Genomic DNA, 22,316 nt, shown 5'->3' on the forward strand with positions numbered 1-22,316 from the left:
GATCATACAATGACGCGGGGGCTCTGAAACTTTAGACACAGGGAAATCGATATTTGAGACTCTGCCAAATATCAGTTTCCTTTATATATATATATATATATATATATATTTGTGTTTGTGTGTGTGTGATATAAATAAATATATAAGAATTGTGTGGTATGTATGTAAATGCCTCCTTTTGTTTTTAAAAAGGTTGTATATTTGATGTTATATAAAATAGTTTAGGTGTTACGAATATTTGTTATATAGAAAATAGTTTAGGTGTTATCTAATATGTCATTTTGAATCATTTCAATACATAACTATGTATGAAAAGGAGGACTTAGCTGATGAATGAAATGCTTCATCTTTAAATCTATATATACGTCGCTAATGATTATTCAAAATTTACGATCATATTACAAAAGATTGTATCCAAGAATAAATGGACTTACTAATGAGTTCTCGGGCACTGATTGTTTTGTGTACGAGGCTAAGCACTCTAGTTTAGGTCAGAGTCAAAGTTCGTCATCAGTGGTTAAAGATGAAGTTGTCAGACATTGCTTTGCACTCACTGCGAAGTTACAAAATAGCTTCAACTTTGAGTTACATGTCATGGATAACAGTGCCGAGAGGCAGTTGTAGCACAAAATACATCGTCGTGGCAAACAACCTCTTAGTCAGAAGGATGAGAAAGAGGATGACTGGTATAACTTTCGTGTATAAGTTTTTCTTTCATGTTTGGATGTTATATTATATGTATTTCACAAACATTTCTTTCATGTTGGGTTATTTGACATATTTCTTGTGATTTTTATCATCGTATACATTCGTTCATTCAGTTGTGAGATATCTTTGATGCATGTGTTGATTATTATGGTCTCTTTATGATCTCTGGATTGTATTATGATGCAAGAGTGAAAATTTTGACTGATTTTTTATTTTTTTTACAAATTTGCGGCGGCAAAAAGATTTGACCGCAAATCAATCGTTATCGTGTAATGAAAAGACTGACATCTTTTGCCGCAAAATAGACGCAATAAACCGACTAAACATTTCAACCATAAAATTTGATGTTAATTTTGCAGTTGATCAATTTGGCCAGAAAATGTTTTATGGCTGAGAAATTAGAAGTAAAAATTAGTGTCGGACATTTTTCAGGTGAAAAATCGTTTGCAAAGAAGGTTTTGCGGTGGAACTTTTTCAGCCGCTAATCATGATTTCTGGTAGAAAATCATAAAATTACTGGCTAATTTTTCGGACGACAATCCTATGTATATTCCCGCAGAGAGGTACAAACTTATTTCATTGAAGAAGTTGCAATCAAAATATTCATCTTCTACATTCCTCTTCTATCTATATAGATATAACATACAGTCGGTGCCCAAATTCATTTCATTTTCTAAAATAGATGTTTGCATGAGATGGATCGGGAAATATGAAGCTCATTTGAGATCATTAATAGAATACATTTAGGAGACAAGAATGATGGATGCAAGAAAAAAACCATTCATTTGCCGATATTGACTTTTTCAATGACAATTATCCTGCATATATAGCGGTCATGCAAAACTTATTATATTGTATATTAACTCCAGTCTTTCTGATTTATGATTATCTAAGAAATTATTATTTTCAATACATAAAGCTAACCCCCACCCCAATCATTGCAAATAAAGTTGTTATTATGCATTGCAAAAGTTAAAAGAGCTGAAGCTTACAACATTAAAAATATCTACAAGTTAAAAGTACCATAATTTAAGTTGCACGAAATTAAAGAATACAGTTCTAGAAGAAGAGAATAATAACAACAATAACCTGCAGTAATAGCATAATGATGGCAAAGAGAACTTTTGTAACTTCCGTTAAGAAGTTCACACTGATGGGACTAAATTTAAAGCTTCCATCAACCTTAGACATGTAGACCAAGATGGGCTGCAAAAATGTTTGGAAAGGCGGCAACTTAGTCATGTTAAATTTAAAGTTTAAATTTACAGGAAATAAACTACGTACTTTCGCAAGGAAGAGGCATATCTATCAATATATTCATTCTCCAGAAACAAGCAATAGCTTTATAAGGGAGTTCGAGCTCAACAAAAACATCTAAACAAACTTCAACTTGAGTTAGATTACATGCAAACCAGAAGTGCCAAAAAAGCATTGGTTGTTGGAAAATGCATTATGCATGAGTTTCTAGCAAGACATACAAAACAACTGTATCATAAACAAATTTTCTTAAAAACTATTTTTGTCAAATAATAAAAAATTACCAAAAAATTGTTCTGAATATGTCTCATGTGGTCAACAAGAATTGATTATACAAGGTAAATGAACACTGCACAAAGTAGTAAATCCAATGAACTTAATAATATGATAAGATGCATTACTGAAATAAAACCTTCTAGAAAAACACTTTATTTGGTAACATCCTGTTGAAGGCAGACAATACAACTGGCGCTAGCAACACCCATGATGAGATGGTCTTCGAATGTGCTGACACACCACAAATTGAATTATCCTACAATGTAATAAAACACAACCCGAAGATTTCACCCTCATTTTATGTGAACTTTTAAATTATGGTGTTCAAGGTTTTCCATAGGCGCAAATGCCTACAGTAAATTACCTCTCCCATTAACAGGAGAGCACTTTCTAGTAAGGCTAGTCATTAAACACTGCATATTCAGCATACAATGATAGTAGACTTAAGTTTTAAATTATACCACTATGAGCTTAAAATGGATGATGGGGGAAATGAAGAAGAACCCGATCAAGATCTCATAATTCCATCGATTGGGTCATCGTAGCCCTTGATCTACTTAGTTAGAGGAGGTAATTGACCCAATGTCTGCAGCCATGGATTGTCCAAGGAACCCTTATAGATCTGGGATAGATGTTCATCTATATGGACGAATCTAAGTTGACATTGACAAACAGAAAGCTTTATGTTAATTAAATATATGCTTATAGTTCACAACTCAAAAGAACAGAAAACCGTTGGAAACATGCGAGCTGCTACCGCTACTCTAACTTAATTATTTCATTTAGCAGCAAACAACCCAATCTGAAGGTTATGATCGTAACTACTATTTTTTTGTGGAACCATTTAGTCAAATCACGTGAAGAGAGAACTCGTGCCACGTCCTTAGTGTCATGAGAATGCTTTGAGTGTGAATATAATTATACACTCAATATAGCATATATTCTTGTTAGGCTGAAGTTAATAAAAAATTTATCATCTTCGATAAATTAATACAAAGAGTAAATGAAGTTTGCATTAAGCTTTTAGGTGATTGATTTTAAGTTAAAATTTTTTATTTGTAATTTTGAGAACTTGATTAAAAATTGATTTAAAAGTTGACCTCTCCGACTGAGATCTTCAGTCAACATGGCCATCAACGAAACTTTTTTGCTTGATTTGAACTCTATCAGTCATACCTATTAATTGTAAAGAATTGCATTTAAGATTGACACATGTTTGTATATGAACTTTATCAACAATATTTATTCAATCAAGCTTTTGAAACTTAATTTTAAAAGTATATCCTTTCGTTGAAATCTTATGTCAACACAGTCTCATCAAGGATTTGGACAATTGAAAACACTTATTTGAAATTATTTGAAATTTACTCCTTTAATATCTTTCAAATACGAATCTTGTTGAATCCAATTCTTATGAGAAGAATTAGACTAGGTAATTTAGACCTGTGACTTTGTTCTATATATAATATGATCTATTTGATTACTTTTCAAAATAAGAGTAATTTGAGTGAAACTTCATGTTAGCCCGCACAGTATTCTCATACCATTCAAATTTAAACATTTAGCCAATTTGTTGGCGAATAAGAGTAGTAAGTCCTCTTCTTTTAGCATTTAAAAGGGATATTTTTATGCTCATGTTTAATTCTTCTTTATAGATTTCAAATATACCGCATAATAACGTTCATTTACTTTTAAATAATATTTTTTTTTACTTAATCATATCCCCAAATATGATTATAATCCAAAATTATTACTATTTATAAAATCAATTACATATTAACTCACCCTACTTAATTGATTGTTAAATTTCTATAAATGTTACACAAGCCGTAGTTATATTTAAATTTATTCAATTAAAATGACGAATAATGATTAAAGTGATAATTTTGTCATTTAGTTTGTAATATATACTTCCCCTTTTTTAATTTTGTTATTTTAAAGTAATTTCCAAATAATCCAAATAATTCAAATTTAGATCATTTTTTGCAAGTCCCATATCACCATAAATTTTGACAAATTCCCAATGTCTCCCCCACTTAGAGAGCATTGAGGAAAGTGTTGGGTCAGCCTATTGGCTCAGAGCATGCATGATCAACGTCAAGTAACACTGCTACTACAAGAAGTCTTCTAACAGCCCGCTCATAGAGTACGCATGGAGGTTCAATGAACTTGTGTGAAAATTCACATACTCGTCTATAAAGTGCGTGGTTGTATAAAATTAAACCACCCTTATATAAAACGCGCATGAGTCTTCAATTAACCTGCAAAAGCAAATGTGATTACGAATTGTCCCGCAGGGTTGAAACAACCTGAACAGGTACTTAAACTTTTCCTACATTTATTTTATAGCTTTGAGAACAAGTCGACGATACGATCACAACGAAAAGACAAAATTGGTAAAATAAAAAGATGAATTATAAGAATAATTTTCTTCCCTTTTTTTCGTTTCTCTTCTTTACTTTTCAATTTTTTTTTTCTTTTAGTTTATCCTAGTTAGAGAAAATGAGTGTGTGTGTGTGTGTGTGTGTGTGTGTGTGAGAGAGAGAGAGAGAGGTGGGTTGGGTTTGTGCAACAAAAAGCAATAGGGAAAATCATGTTGGGGATCTCACAAACATATAGAATCTAAGGAGTGAGATGTGCAACAAAAGGGAGAACAGGATAAGATTTGAGTGTGGATTTTGTGAAAGAGTGAAGGGATCAATTCGGGTCGAGCGAGAAACGAATTGTGTGCAAATAAGGGGGATTTCGTGTGGCTACAACATTGTGCGGTGCAAGTGTTTCACTATAGAGCATGGAGGCAAACAAGAGAGCATGGAGGCAAACAAGAGAGCATGAGGCATAGGGAGGAAGAGGTGAACCAGATCTTGCAAGCACTGCGTGAATGAGGGAAATGAATGATAATGGCTCTGCCTGGAGTGGTGTATGGGTTACACTGATAAACGGAGAAAAGCATTCATTCTTCTATGTGTAACAGCCTGAGAGGCATGGTTGGTGTTGCGTGTGAAGACGAGCATTAGAGGGTTTCAAACCCCTATTCATGCAAGACAGAAGGAGCGACGACAATGTGGGTTGTGAAAAAAGAGAGGAGACGGAGCATTGTTAAATGGAATGAATAATATTAAGCTTAAATGATTGAAAAAAAAGGATAAGTTATTCCCTTCAGGAGGGAATTTGGTGGCCAGTATCTTGGTCCTTGGTTAAACAAATTATTCATCTTTGCTTGTAGACCAACATTCCTACTTCTACCTCCTTATCTACTTCATCTCATACATCTCTACCAAACCCAAAGACCAATGACTAGCCCCTGCAACCTTCACAAAACCAATGTTCCCCTCCCCAAAAGCTCTCCGTCAAACTACATTTTAAAAGACTATGACTTCACCTCTTAGTTGAGATTTGTGTAAGAGATTTTAAGCATCAAGAGATGCATGAATAGACTTGAGGTATTTAAAAAATTTTGACACTCTATATGTTAACCTTCTATGAGTTATTCCTTATAGTAGTGTAGATAAGCGTGATAATGAATAGTACATAAGAGTATGTAAATAAAAAGTCAATATAATCTTTCCAATACTTAAAATCTATAAACTACATAAGAAATAGTTTATGTAAGCATTGGAAGCACCAATTAGGCTCCAATTTCGCAATATTTCAAAGTTCCAACTCACGCAGATTGAAGCAATAGGTGCTAACACACCCAACTGGGTGCTAACTAAACGTTGAGGTGTCTAACAAATGAAAAAAAAAAATTATCTTGAGCGAAGTTTCCTATAAAGTATAAAAGAGCTTAATTACAATTTTTGAAGGACATTTCGCATCTTTTGGGTAGAGGTGCTTACGACAAAGGAGCATACACAACAGTGAGTTGCAGCGATTCAAGAGCTCATTTTCTACCTGAATGTTTTTGTTTAAAAGCATTCACTTTGTGTTTGCTTTTTATTCTAGCATTAATTAAATTTATGGTGCTATGGTTTTGTTTAAGAGCATAGACAACACTATCATTGTCAGGTTCCAAATTTCATATGCAAAAAGTAGAGTTTATGTTAGGTAGTCAATAGACAGCACAAATAATTTGTCCAAAAACTATAACATAAATCTTTTAAATCATTGTGTAAATGCTATGCCACTATAACATAAATCTTTTAAATCATTGTGTAAATGCTATGCCGTCTCCTGAAAGTGACGTGATGTATTGTCTAAATAAAGTAAAAAACATACAAGAGGCACTTCAACGCACTCGGGTGCAATTTAAATAAGCAAGAATTCCTACATCATGGACGGATAGGACACAAAGTTAGTATATAAAATTAATATTATGATAAAAACTTCAAAAAGAGTTACTCTCATAGGAAAATTACTAAAAATAATAGATATTATGATTAATAAAAATATAAAGATCTTATGCATTCAAGAAAGTAGATGACTTTGAAAAAAGGCTAAGGAGATTAATATATTAGGTTTTAAACTTTGATATTCAAGTATGAGTCGTACTAGAAATGATGTGGGTGTAATTATAAATAAGAATTTAAAAGATAATAATGTAAAAACTAATAGAATTGGAGATAGAATTATAGCTCTAAATATCATTGTTGATACTTAGATTTTTAATGTTATAAGTATTTATACTCCCAATTAGGTCTGGATATGTGAACAACAAAAAAAATTTCAAATGATCTAGAAAAGTTAATACAAAGGATACCACTTAAATAAATAATTTTAAGCATGTTGATAAAATGATAGAAAATTTTAGAAGCGTTTATGGTGGCTATGATTTTAGAATGTCTAATGAAGAAGGAACAGCTATATTAAATTTTAGTTAGCTTATGATTTTGTTATTACAATTTCTATATTTTAAAAAAAATAGCATATTATCACTTACAAAAATAGATCTAACAAAACAGAAATTGATTATTTTTTTGAAAAAAATAAACTGTTAAGATCATAAAGATTGTAAGATTATTGTAAGTAAAAATTTAAGTTCTCAACATCGATTATTAGTTTTGAATTTTAAGATAAATGATCTGAAGATAAAAAATACAACGAATTGTTATTATAGAATTAGATGACTGCACTTACATGACTCAAATAAATTTATTTATGTTCATGAAAATGTTAATATTATATGGATTAAAATAACAAATACTACTAAAAATGTTGCAAGATATATGTTAGGAAAATCAAAAGTAAACTCTTATGAGAAAAAAATTGGTAGTGGGACAATAAGGTGCAAGAAAAGATAAAGAAAAATAAAATTGTGTTACAACAATTGGGATAGATATAAAATTTTGAAATTTTGAAAAAAAAAATATAAGGTGACCTATAAAAAGTTTAAGAAAATAATTTTTTTTAATGATCTTTATAATAAATTAGATACTAATAAAAGTGCAAGATATGTATAAACTCGTCAAGCAAAAAGAAAATAAAAAAAGATTAGTTCAAGTGAAATGTATTAAGGATAAAAATCAAAAAAAAAAAAATCTTAAATAATGATCTTTAACATAAGTAGGTGAGATATTTTTTTATAAATTTTTCAATAAAACTTATAAAAATATGATTGACTTTAGTGATCATAATATCATAAAGAATAGCAAGTTTTTTTTTTTTATTTTCACCGTCGCATTAGTAAAATAGAAGTTGAAGAGGCTTTAAGGGAAATAAAGTACAAAAAAAAGTATAACATGATAACAATCTAATAGAAATGTAAAAATATTTAGGAGAACTCGGAATTTCTTTACTTATTAAACTTTTTAATATTATTTTGAAAATTAAAAAAATATCTGATAAGTGAAGAAAGAGCTATCAGTTCATATTTTTAAAAATAAAAGGGATGCACTAGAGAGTATAAATTACAGATGAATTAAGTAAATGTGTCATACATTAAAGCTATGGGAGAGAATAATCGAACATAGATTACGGCAAGATAAAAAAATTTCTCAAAATCAGTTTGGAGTCAAGTCAGGCAAGTCTACTATGAATGTTGTACATTTATTGAGATTTTTTATGGAGTAGTACAAAGAGAGTACGAAGGATCTATATATGATTTTTGTTGATTTAGAAAAAAATTATGATAAGATTCTAGGTAAAGTACTTCAGAGAGTTCTAGAAAAGAAAGATGTTGATATTGTTTATATTCAAGTCATTAAAGATATGTATACTAGAGTTGTTATCGGTGTTCGAACACAAGTATTGATCAAGTACTTTCGTATTTCAGTTGGATTAAATCAAGGACCGACTTTAAGCCCATATATTTTTTGCTTTAGTTAAGATGTTAATATTAGGACATTTATAGGAGTATGTACCTTGGTGTATGTTTTCCGTTGATGATATCCTTTTTGCGAATAAGACGAGAGAGTTTAGATAATACTTGAAATACGGAGGCCAACTTTAGAGTCTAAAGGCTTTCGTTTGAGTTGATATAAAACTGAATATATAAAATGTAATTTTAGTAATAGTAGATCAAGTGGCAAGATTATAACGATGGAAGATCACATTATTAAAAGGAGTGAAAGTTTTAGATATCTCGAATCTATTGTTCGAAGAGATGGTGATATGAATGTGAATGTTATTAGCAGAATTCAAGTTTGATGGTTGAAGTGGAGGAATGTATCGGGCCTATTATGAGATAGAAAAGTATCGTTTAGACTTAAATGAAATTTTTATGAGATGGTGGTGAGACCTACAATGCTATATAGAGCAAAACGAATAACCATGAAAGAGTTGGAGTAGCTCTAGTGGTAGAAAAGATTACAAAGAGTCGCCTTAGATGGTTTGGTTATATTAAATGTCGACCAACTGATGACCCTGTTAAGATACTAGATGTTTAAAATTTAACTCGTGCTAAGAAAGGTAGAAGTAGATCAAGATTAAGGTAGATTGTATAAAAAATGGCCTTAATTTATTAGAATTAAATAAAAATATAACACTCAATAGGACACAGTGGAGAAAAAGCATTCGTGTAGTTGACACCAAATAGTAGGACAAAGGTATGTTGTTGTTGTAGTAGTAATTAAATCCTTATTTTAAAGATTAGGCATAATATTTTGTGCATTGTTAGTCATTTTGATTGCAAGATTTTTTTTTATTTTTCTGCTTTATTATTGTTGTATTTTTTCAACATACTTCATTACTTTTAATTGATTAGCCATCAAATACAAATTTAGGAAATTTGTTTGAAATAAAAAATGAACAGTATATCCATCACGATTAAGATACCACAATCGATCATAAAACAAAGAAATCTATGTGAGCCCATGTAATATTTAGGATCCTTGAGTGAATTCAACGAAACCAACTAATCTTGAATTTACTTTGAAGATAAAAGTGGTTTTATTAACATTTTGGCAATCATATGTTTTTGTAAGAATGAATGATAGAATACACTGTAAGATATGATTGCAATGAAATTCTTATAGACCAATGACTCACAGATTGATATAACCAACAGTGTCGAACTAAGAGTTCAATCCCTAAACATCTAGAATCTAATCGACAAACCATGACTAAATATATTTTCAATATAATTATTTTTTGTCAATTGGCGTCCCATTATGAATGTTCAAATAAATTAAAGATCAGCAAAATCTTTGTAAGTTGTGAAATAAATCTCTATGAGATGCTATTTTTACTTGCTCTTTGTTGCTTGTACGGTAGTGTATTCTTACACATATGACCCGTCAGTATCAACTACTTGTGATACATATACTCCAGATCAATGCCAGCTTTTTTATTCTATCACTCTCTATTGATTACATTCAATGAGAAAAAGTACACATCAACATAATTATTACAAAAAGTGGTTGTTCATAATTGCTAAGCTAAGAAAATATAAGTGAAGCTCGAGCCTCTTGAATGAAGGCAATCAACAATATATTCAAGAGATTGTAGTCTCAATCTAAAGAAAATTATGTTAGGAAAATAATGAAGAGATTCAATATTTTGAATTTCAAATCTACAGAAACTCCAACAGATACATATAAACTAAGATGAGTATAAGATACGCATTTGAAGACTAGGAGAAAATTATAACATTTCCAAAGCTCCATATGCAATAAGTTCGAATATGATGCACAGAGCCAAACAACAGTACTACAAGGATAATGAGTCTTAACCAACTTGGTACAAATGTTGAACATTGGGTGAAGGTAAGAGATTTACGGGTTCCTCAAAATACTATGAAATAAGTTCTATATTACTTGGGAAATTAAACACTTTTACACGATATACAGTGATGTAATTTGGCCCAGGATGTAGAAAATCGTAATCTATCACTAAATATATTTTATTGCAGAATAATGGTGCGATATTTTTTATTGTCAAGAAGCAACAATGAATACCACTATTCCTTATGGAGACTGCAGACATTGTATGATCTTCTACATTCTGAGAAGCTAATTAGTTTTGGAAAATACAAAACGAATCAGGTACATACGCAAGTTTTATTAGTGCTATAATAGTTAAATATGATATTTTACTCATCTTGGCGCGTGCCAAAGAACAAAAGTAGTATGAAAGAACAAAACTCATACAAATAAGATAACATTTCTAAAAAAATATTGAATAAACGAAAATGGAATAACTATGCACGCATATGAGCCAAATATTGGCATTAACGAGGGGACGAGGGGGGTTGAACTGGTTCAACCCGGTTTAGCAGGGGGTAAGGGTTGAACTGACCCCCTCCTCCCACTTTTCATTAGGCGGGAATTCCACCCCCTACCCCACCCCCACCCCCTCTTTTTCTTTTCTATTTTTCTGTCTATATGTCTATTATAAATAGGGGTGTTCGCTGAATTAGGGTTAGATTATTGTGAGTTTATTTCAGGCTCTATTTGGACAACCACTGGCATCCTCCTCTCCCTTTCTAAGGTGGTATTTGATGGCAAGAAGGTGTTCCAGCTGTAACTAGTCCCAAGGTCGTGATTGTATCTTTTCGTGTTCCTGTTTTGATGCTTACCACCCCCTCTCCCTGTCGTTCCATCTGCTGCAGCCCTCTCCCGTTACACCTACTGCAGCACCTCTCTCCAATAAGCCTCCCTTATTCATCCAGCAATTCCACTAGCAGGCCCTCTTCCCAACTGCAACCCCACCTCAATATCCAATCCGCTGCAATTCTCTATCAGCCTCCCTTATTCAGGCTGTAATTCCACTACCAGGCTCTCTTCCTAATCGCAACTCCACCTTAGCCTCCATCTTGCCGTAAGACCCTATCAACCTCCCATGTCCAACCTGCAATCCCATTACCAAGCCCACTTCCCAACCGGAACTCCACCTCAGCTTCCAATCTGACGTTATACTTCCCCTGGCTATACTATAACTCCCCTGCCAAACCCACTTCCCAACCTGATGTAACCCAACTTCTCAGTCGTGACTTCTTCTGTCGCCACCTCCCTTACACCTGTGACAGCCTCACTCGCAGTACCCTCTTTCTCTTCTTGCTGCCCTGACCGCACCCCCACCAATACCCATTCAGTGGGCCCTTTCACCGTTGCCCACTTGTCGTCTAGCCTTGCCCTAGCCAGGGAGTCGTTTTAAATGTAACCACATTATTTTGAGTAATAATATTTGCATCTCGATATGTGGTTTGGGTTACCCAGGTATCATTTGGTATTATAGTTAGCCTAACTAGTCATATCCTAGGGTTTCCTAGCATCTGTCATAAGCGAAAACTTTTCTTTCCGACCGATAAATACCACTTCCACTACCACATGGCTTTGACCCTAATTCCCCCTTACTGATTTTCAAAATCAGCAAACTTAAACTAATTTTTTTTACCCTCTTTCATCTTCCAACCATAAGCCCTAATCATGCCATTGAGGAGATACATGTCTGAGCTACCCGGGAGGAGATACAACATGAGATCCGCCAACTTCAACAGAGGCTTGCAAACATTGAGGATGAAATCCAATGGGAGGTTACTCTTGACCCTAATCGGGAGCGCCGAATGACAGAACAAGAGAATTTGATGATGAAGCGGGAGATACGGAACCAGTTCCTACCAGTTTGCTACAAGCAGAGGGAAAGACTCTAGCTTCAGAAGTAGAGAGAGCACAGTATCAAGCGACCCCCACATCTTACAGATAGATTTCAACCTAAGGATCTTACAATCCTTATACACAAAGGAGCACACCCAAGATGACCCCGTCAGAGAAAGAGCTGATTCAAAATGGAGAACTGGTGAAACAAATTTGCATTCCTAATCTGTCGCGGCCATGAAGTGCAACAAGTGTTATAGATTTGAGCATGTTGAATCAAAGTGCACCACCAGGAGAGAGACTTGTTTCAATGCGCAGGGTGTTGTTGAAAAATTGAGCACTGACACAGTTGGTCTAGGAGAAGATGAAGGTGTCAGAGAGATTCTCCACTTTCAACCGAAGAGGAAGAGATGCTAACAATTCCTGTTGATCCCGAAATAGAGATTCCAGTTGAGGTAACGATCACGTTTCCAGAAGGTAGTGCCTCTGAGGTAATGGGAAGTCCAACAGTGTAAGAGATTATGATGTCTCGAGGTAACATTTTGCAGACTTTGAGAGGAACATCAGCAGGACCGACCTTGGATGTCTACAAGGGTGATGAGTTTGAGGAGCTGACATCAAATACAGGGTCACCACAGATAAGAAAAATACAAATATTTCAGACTTATAAACCTCCTCCTGAGTTGCCCCTACGGAGGGAGGTCCAGCTTGTCTGAAGAATAGTAATTTTATGTCATGCTTGGAATACTACGAGGTGTACTTCATATGTTAGATTCAACTCAGCGAAGTACCTATCAATAGATGTTCAAACATGAGGGATGAACCTCAGCTTTGAAATTTGCCCAAGAGCTCGAAGGAGAAAAATTCTTCAATGAGATATAAGTCTTGTCACAAAAGATGTCTCTTCTGAGTGGTCAATAGTGAGAGTGGCAAAGTTTGTCGCAGGTTTCATCCCTGAATTAATCTCTTTTCACACACTTGTTCATCAAATATAATCCACGAGGCACGAGAAGTGCATGGAGAACGTTTCAAACTTCAGAGCCGCAGGTTTCATCCCTGAATTAATCTCTTTTCACACGCTTGTTCATCAAATATAATCCACGAGGCACGAGGAGTGCAAGGAGAACGTTTCAAACTTCAAAGGTCGAGAGTTACATTGTGGGAACTCACCTCTATATGCAGCTCCCGCTCAAGGTATGCCAAAAGAGGACGGATACTTATTTTATCAAAAGATGTTGTGGAATGACAACATTGACATGATCGACCTATCAGGGGACTTGACGTCGTGCCATGAGGAGCCAGAAGCTTCGACGAATGAGATCAAAGCTCCCCAAACCCCGAAAGTCGAACGGTAGGGGGTCTTAAACCGGTTCGACCGGGTTCAGCTGGGGGCTAGGGGTTGAACCGACCCCCTCCATTTTTTCGTTGGGCAGGAATGTCCCCACCCCCCTTTACTTTTCTGTTTTCCCACCTATATATCCATTATAAATAGATATGTTTGTTGAATTAGAGTTAGATTATCGTGAGTTTATTTAGAGTTATGTATCCGACAGCAAGAAAGTACTCCGACTGTAATTCATCCCGAGGAGGTGATTTTATCTTTTCTTGTTCATTTTTTTGTTGCCTGTCGCTCCATCTGCTGCACCCCTCTCCCGCAACCTCTCCTGTTACACCTACTGCAGCGCATCTCTCCTTTCAGCCGCCCCTATTCAGCCAGCAATTCCACTATCAAGCCATCTTCCCAACTGCAACCCCACATCAGTCTCCAACCTGTTGTAATTCCCAACAACCACCCATATCCAGGCTATAATTCCACCACCGGGCTCTCTCCCAATCGCAACTCCAGCTTAGCCTCTAGCTTATCGTAAGACCCTATCAGCCTCCCCTATTAAGCTTTCAATCCCACCCCCTTCCCAACTGGAACTCCACCTCAGCTTCCAATCTGACATTATACCCTACCAACCTCCCCTGTCCAGCCAATAACTCCCCTATCAGGCCCTCTTCCCAACCTCAACTCCACCTTAGCCTCCAACCTGTCGTAACCCCACTTCCACACCCCCCACTCCTCAGTCGTGACCCCTTATGCTGCCACCTCCTTTACATCCATGACAGCCACACTCACATTCCCCTCTTTCCCAACTTGCTGCCCTGACCGCACCCCCACCAACACCCATTTAGTGGGCCCTCTCACCACAGTCCACTTGCTTTCTTGTCTTGCCCAAGCCGAGGAGTCATGTTATGTTGTATTTTGTTGGATTTGAGTCTTGAACGTAACCATATTATTTTGAGTAATAATATTTGTATTTCGATGTGTGGTTTGGGTTACTCTGGTATCAAGCATACCCTTGAATAAGCCTTTATCAAACAAACCATAGCACTTTACATCTAACATTAAAAAGAAAAAGTATCACCAACCAGTAAGTGATAGGACAATCAATCAATGTGATAAACCAGCACATTGTTGGATTGGTCTTCTTTAACCATAAATGAAAAGAGTTTATGCATTATTCGCTCTGCAAAATGATGATAAAACGTGCCTTCATCATTTTTAATGCATTTAAAGTGTAACCCATTCTTTGCAAAGCGATGTGCAACCTTACCACTTTGATCCATAATGCACTTAAATCATGCAAAATGTTGCAATTCTAACAACACTGGCTAGGGCATGTTTTAAAAATGTAAACAAGCATGAATTTACTTATCATTCATGAAGCTTTAAGAGGCCAAGCATAAACTCTAGCAATATGATGCCAAAATTCGGAGATATTATGAGTTGTAATTATGGTAATCCTATAGGGGCTACTTGGTTGCAACTAGAATTTAGTTTAAGTAGGATTTATTAAATCCTGTAAATCCGGATTTATCAAATCATGATGTGGTTAAATCCTAAAAACTGTTTCGCATGCTAGTAAGTAAATATTGATAAATCATGAGAAATTATTTGGTGGCTTTAAAAGAATTTAGTATGATTTATCATGATTTATTAAACATACAAAGATAAATAAAAAATAAAAAATATATATAATGAGCATTTAAAGCCTCAAAATATATTAAAAGAAGTATTTACATTAATTAATATTAGTTCTATAAATTAAATTATTTTTTAAAACTAATTAGTTATTAGTCAATAATTTAATATTAATCAATTATTAATTATATAAAGTAAATATTATTTAGAACTTTATTAAATAATTTAAAATTCAAAATATATTTTTATTTATTAATTAAATATTAAATAATTACATATACATTTATAGAATTATAATTAATTTGATAGTATATAAATTATTTATTAATTATTAATCAATTAAAATAATAAAATTAAGTTGAATAAAAATAAATTAAAATCACAAACCTATCTTTCTATTCATTTGTCTGTCTGAAACCTTCTCTGAGATCCTCCCCCTCCCGGTTTTGCCCAAAACATCTCATATCTGCACAAAACCCTCGCTTATGTCACTCCCCTGTTGGTTTCTCCCAAAATCATTGCCTTCTTAAACAAACCTTCACCATACAGTCGTCATCAGAGCTAGCTGGGAAGGAAACGACGAGATCACAACTTATAGAGACCACCAAAACTCCTATCTTTCTTATCCTTCCTCTCCACTCCTACCAGAAACCATTGAGAAAGGTAAGCCTTTTCACGCCATTATTACTCTTGGCTCCTACCGGATTTATTAAATCCACCGATTCACATGGGTCGTTTTGGTTGCAAGTAGAATTTAGTTGAAATAGGATTTAGTAAATTCTGTAACTTCGGATTTATCAAATCCTGAAGTGGTTAAATTTTAAAAACTGTTCGGCATTCTAGTAGGTAAATAATGATAAATCCTAAGAAACAGTTTGACAATTTTAGAAGGATTTAGCAGGGTTCATTAGAGGGAACATCCAAAGATAAATATTAAATAAAAAAATACAAATGAATATCCAAAGCCTCAAAGTACATAGAAAACTATCATTTAAATTAATTAATAATTAATTATATAAACCAATAATTAATAAATTTTGTGCATACGAATTAATTATTAAATAATAGCTTTATATTAATCAATTATTAATTAATTATTAATTACTAATTATGTAAATTAAAAATTACTTAAAATTTTATTAAATAATTTAAATTTAAATATATATTTATTCATTAATTCAATATTACATGATTACATATAAATTATCTAATTATTATTAATTTTAACATATATAAAGTAATTATTAAAAGTTAATATGTTAAATTAATAAAATTAACTTGAACAAAAATAAATTAAAACGGCAGCCTAATTTCCCTCTTCCCCCTCTGTCCAAAACCCTAGACTCCATCCTCCCGCTCTCCCTCTCCCAGTTTCGCACAAAACCATCGATTTCATGATCGAAACTTTGCAATACACTCACCATCATAGCTAGTTGGGAAGGCAGCGATGTGATCATGGCTTATGGAAACTACCTAAACTCCCATATTTCTCATTAGTCCACTCTGCTCCTTCCAGAAACCATTTAGAAAGCTAAGCCTGTTCGCACCATTCTTCCTCTTTGCTCATGCCGAATTTACTAAATCCGCTGATTCACACAGGAGTTAACAAATCCCAGATTTATCGCGAATCGGCATCATTTTGGGATTTACAGGAGTTCAGGATTTAGGGGGCTTTTTTTGCCATTTGGTAGGATTTAGCTTAAATCCTGCGTAAATCCTGCATAAAACCGGCTACCAAACAGCACTGTAAAGTGCTGCTTTAGATGAAATGCAGCTAATAGAGCTTCCCATTTACATTTTTCCTGTATGTGCCAAAGTGGCAAGAGAGAAAAGATATGATTCATTCTCCCTTATTAAGTGAATTATGTTTTAATCTTTGTGTCATTACAAATTTAATAATGTTTTGAGGAAGGTGATTAGTGATGTTTCTTTAGTGAGCTATTGATGGTTATGCATTGCTCAGCCTAACAAAATGCTGAAAGACTATCCTAACAATAAGACAATGCATTTGATATTAAGATAAGCTCAATGCATTTGCACACTAGTATTTGTAGATCTACCAATTATGTACCATAATTGAATACTAGAAATAATGGAGGAAGGTCTGGAGCAAGATTCTCAATAGATGTTATGTTGCATCATCAATAACGATTGAGAAATGCTTAGCTTGGGTAAAACAATTTTTTTTATTTTACATTTGAATTTTTATTTAAATATGTATCAGTGGCTCTTCCTATTAGCTCTTAGTGTTTTTGTAGAGCATATACTCATGATTATACTTATCATTTCCATATAAAATAAGGGATGGTATTAAATTTAAAGATATTTGATGTACTTTCAAACAATTTGGAATAAATTAAGTATAAGTGTGAGTGGGTGATGTTGGAAAATGGGATAGTCATATTAACGATTCAACCCGTACCCGTGAGGCAGCCATTACTCAATCCATCCAAATTGAACTATAAACTGGCAAGCCCATACACCAATTTTTTTAGTGTTAGTCTCTTCAACCATGAACACTTGAAAAATGAAGGTGTGTTTACTTCAAAAGGTACTTATGTAGAGAAAAGGCCCCAAAAATTAACACCAAACATGGATTTTTTTGCATAAATTAGGCCTGCCATGAACAACATACAAGTGAAGATGATCATAATCCAAATTTCTGACACACAGAGTCACATTTCTTTAAAATTTTAACACAGCCAACTAAGGGATTATGTATATAGCATAGAAGAATGTATACGGCCTAGAAGTGCAGCAAACTTGCTCCACGTAACTCGTAACTGATGCTATGCATTCATTCCTCAATCAAACTAAAGCCAGTAAAGTGTATTTGGCCAAGAATAAAGATTTTAAGTATCTTGTGTCATATTCCATACCAGGAAAACAAATCTAAGTAGATAAAAGATTGCAACCAGCCAAGCTCAGTTTTTCTTTTTCTTTTTTTTTAATACCCCTCATTGTAATTGGCAGTCATAGAAACAAGACTCAAGTCATGAGCTAAGGTTTTGATTGCCCAACTGCAACATGACATATGAATGACAAGTCTGACCTTATTTGCAATGAGGATGAAACATGAGTGAAACAAGCATACATTGTTTTCTCACCTGTAGACCGACCAAAATGCAATCACCAAAAACTAAAAGAACATTCAAAGCACGGTTTTTTGATGACACGCTGCTTCTATGCTTATCGTATGCCCTTGAAATAGTCCTAGTGCTTGGAGACACCAACTTGGAGTGGCAAACACTGCATTCTAGCATCCCGGCTTTTAGCATTCCAAACCTTCTTAGAAAGAAAAGCCCACAGATACTGCAGCCTAGACAAACAAAATCAATAGAAAATGTGTTAGTTAGTTAGTTAAAGATTGTTCCAAATATCCAAAATCAACTTCGGCTTCATGAACTGACACATAAAATTCTAATCCACTATATGTATTAATTACAAGATAAACATTAAGATCTTCAAAACCAACTTGTACTTCATCAACTAACACATAAAAGTCTATGTCATTAAATATATTAAATTCCAAGATATACATTAAGATATTCAAAATTTCAAAAACAGTATGTCAACAATAGAGAGGTCCTAAAGTTCAAAAGCTTAGAAAGCAACCCTCTACTTTGCTAATGCATTCTCCACTGCATTTGGGGCTGTTTGGTTCGATTTCTTAGTGGTGTACTGTAAATCAAATACCTTAAGTTAAAAAAAAGTTGAAGTCTGATATACTGTAAAAGAAATGCATTGTGAATTTCTAGGGTACTTAAAATTTACCGTAAGCTTCCTTTTGCATGTAAATTAAGTTTGCCCAAATCGACCGAAAAAGGAAGTACACCGCACTACAGTTACTCTCACTTCTACGAAATCCCTTCATCTCCTATGAAATCCTTCGGTGACCATAGCGAACACAGCCCTTTTTAGCTCGGATGCTAAACCTGCTCACAAAATCCCTTCTCCCGCGAAATCCCTTTGCCTCTCGGAGCGAATGAGACGCGCAAGTTTGGAGGGTAAAACCGCTAGCGAAATCCCTTTGCCTCCAAGAGCGAATGAGATGGCCAAGCTCGGAGTTGGAACCCGAACATCGAAGGTAAGTAAGAAGATCAAAAGTTCCATCTTCTTTCTTTATAAGCAAATCATACATCAGGCTGGCTAATGATAATTTTGTGTAATCATACTGTTGCAACATCTCTAAGATGGTCATTATTTCGAGCAGCAAGACATGCTAAAATGTATGTACTGATCGAGATGCAAAATGGCATTTCAAGTTAGCCCGACATTGATTCTTTATGTGGAGTTTGCAAGTCATGCCTTGTACTTATTGGAGATGATGTTAATGCTTGATCCATCCCAAGAATTACATTAAATTTAATTTTTTTTCTTTTTGTACGAGAAGTTGATCATACTTATATCTCAATTTTTGAGAAGTCTGAGTACTGAAGCACAATTATGCCAAGTCACAATTGGATGGAAACTTTCCATCCTTTGCCAACTTGGCTAGGAGCGACTGATGGCAGTACTATATTATACTGTATATTGCAATTATCATTTATTTACCGCTTATTATAGTATTTGTATCTTTGTAGTAGCTTTAATCAAAGACATAACGAAAGTGACTTGCTTAGCAGATAGAAATCCTTGCCTGACCCAATATTGTAGCTATTTGTTAACTGTTATCAGATGAAACTCATGCAAATATGTATAAACTATCACAAACATTCCTAGTCAAGTTATGAAAAGTCAATGGAATAATTTTTTCAATCACAAGGTATTGCATACCTTTCCTAGTTAAAAACTTAAAGATTGAATTTGTAAGTTATATGATCATTTATTATAGCGGGATCTACATGCATAACTCCCTAAACTTCAAATATTAAATATTTCACACCTAAACTTCAATTATTGCACCATAAATTCATGAATTTCCTACTGCAGACGTTGTTTCAAAAAAAAAAGGGGGTTCGGTTTTGTCTATCAAACTATGCTCATTCAGTAGAGTGTTTATCTACGCATCCAAGGCTAGCGCAGAAATAGCCGCAAGCCAAACAGATGCGGCAGACATTTCCCACAACCAACAGCAAGACTTGTAAACTAAAAATCCTTCGAGAGCGGTTTTATCTTTTAGATGCTAAATAAAGGAACTAATCAGTGGATGATAAAATTACTTCAACACCATTTACCACTGAATCCAATACTAAGCAAATAGGCGCTCAAAATCAGTTCACTCCTTCCATTTCAACCAAACGCTGCATCCCGACGCAAAAACCACACCTCGCACAGGTTGCTTGATTGCCCAACAATTCAATCACCTTGATGATATCAACCGAGATATTTTAATGGCATCGAGAAAGTAAAATCACGAGGAAACGTACCAGCAAATACAGCCGAATGAAGCAGATCCCCCTCGCGTCCTCAGAATATCAAGAGCGACCCTCACGAGCCGGAACACCGGCGGAGGATCTAGAGGCAAACGGAAGCGATCGAATCGGCGGCCTCTCGAAACCGTCCCACAGGTCCTCCGTGCCTTCGAAACTCCTCGAAAGAATGCAGATCGAAATACGAGAAAATACGGGAATTAGCGGTGGATCAGATCGGAATATTCTGATTTGGGAAGAAAATTTTGAACGTGGGGGTTGAGAAGAAGACGCCTGCACCCCTTTATCGGAAAAATATTGCCGTGCCTCCAGGCTTCAATAATATTTTATCACATATAAATAATATAACTATTAAAAAAATAAAAATAATTAAGATATATATATTGGGGCATGATCAGCCCGTTACCAGCCCATAGCTTCGAAACAAAATCCTACACGCCAAATCGACTTCCAATTTCTTCTATCGTCATTGGGTAGGATTTTGCAGAGCGATTTTCACAGCGATTTTAAGTAGCTAGGATTTATTTGTTTGAAATCCCTCGTACTATTGGTCACCGGATGAGAATCATTTGCAGTCTCTCTCGTCGGACGAGAAATTTTGATGAAGGAATCTAAAAATAATGGCGAGAAGTTTGAAATGGAGGTGATGGATCTGAAAATAAAAACGAGAAGTTTGAAATAGATGTGAGTTTAGCTGTGTTTGAAATGTTAACATTAATTTATGTTTATTTGATTTCTTTTGTACTCTGAATCAATAGTATTATGTTACTTTTTTTGTGTTTTTTGTGATGATTTTGTGGTGTTATTATAGAGTTATTATGGAGGTGATTTTTTTTGGTATTTACTGTTAATGTTGAATTTTTTTTGGTATTATGATTTTATTTTAGTAGTATTATGTTATTATTCTAGTGGTATTTTAATAGTTTATGATTTTATTAGATTGTTATTTTGATTGTATTGAGGTGGCATTAAGGTTTATTTTATTCAGTTTATGGTTGTTTATGGCAATAAGGTTTTATAAATAAATGATACTTTTACTTTGCAATATATAGTTGAATTTTAATAATTACCTAATATAGTGGTGATACATATAGGAACGGTTTGTACAATGCCGGTGATTTTATCTTTTTTTTTTAATATTACAAGTGCAAAACATCGACATGTTTGTTTGCAAACCAATTATTTTTCAGGATGTCATTAAGACCAAAACGGTAAACTTCCAAATGTCCAGCATTAATCATAATATCATCCATGTAGTGTTAAAAAATAATTTATGTTAGATTTAAAAATTAGAGTATTGCATAACAGAGAAATGTGAGCATATACTGACTTATCATTGTATCTCCTACAGCACCGGTCAATTATCTGTCGCATTTCAAGGGGTATTTTTTTTTTCCAAAAAAAGTTGACAACAATCTCAGCCGGATAAGACTACATAACAAAAAACTAATCATCTCTAATATCAACTTAAATGTTATGGTACACAATAACAAGAGTTATTTTTTCATAAAATACATTTGTCCATAATTATTTGCATAAACAATATATGTGTTATTGTCTTAGAGATCTCCCTCATCATCAATGATTATAATACAAACAAGCGTCTGGGATTCCATAACATCTTTTATTGTTGGTTGTTATGATAGTCCAATATTTACAAGTAACCTCTCACCCATAATAGCTGGAGTATCTTTGTCAATTGATTTTCGAACATCCGTTTGAACATCTACAAATTTTATTTTCCTCGTCTTCAACTCAAATGCA

The 22,316-nt window shown here is 34.1% G+C and overlaps 1 protein-coding gene across 2 annotated transcripts in view; it reads right to left on the bottom strand.

Annotated features, from left to right (window-relative positions):
* The window catches only part of LOC110031842 (CMP-sialic acid transporter 4-like), a 116,752-nt gene extending 95,903 nt beyond the window's left edge, over window positions 1-20,849 (bottom strand). Inside the window, exons 1-3 of one of the 2 annotated variants that reach the window (XM_020735257.1) lie at window positions 20,550-20,849; window positions 18,288-18,499; window positions 1,798-1,914 (exon numbers count right to left, since the gene is read on the bottom strand). In XM_020735257.1, the coding sequence (XP_020590916.1) occupies window positions 1,798-1,914; window positions 18,288-18,458 (288 nt within the window). In that variant the 5' untranslated portion in view covers window positions 18,459-18,499; window positions 20,550-20,849. Of the gene's footprint in view, window positions 1-1,797; window positions 1,915-1,992; window positions 2,083-18,287; window positions 18,500-20,549 lie in introns of those variants that run through there. The other variant, XM_020735258.1, reaches the window with a different exon arrangement.
* Window positions 20,850-22,316: the final 1,467 nt, after the last annotated feature.

Source organism: Phalaenopsis equestris, unplaced genomic scaffold (genome assembly GCF_001263595.1).
Source record: "Phalaenopsis equestris unplaced genomic scaffold, ASM126359v1 Scaffold000851, whole genome shotgun sequence".
In the NCBI taxonomy this organism is placed as follows: domain Eukaryota; kingdom Viridiplantae; phylum Streptophyta; class Magnoliopsida; order Asparagales; family Orchidaceae; genus Phalaenopsis; species Phalaenopsis equestris.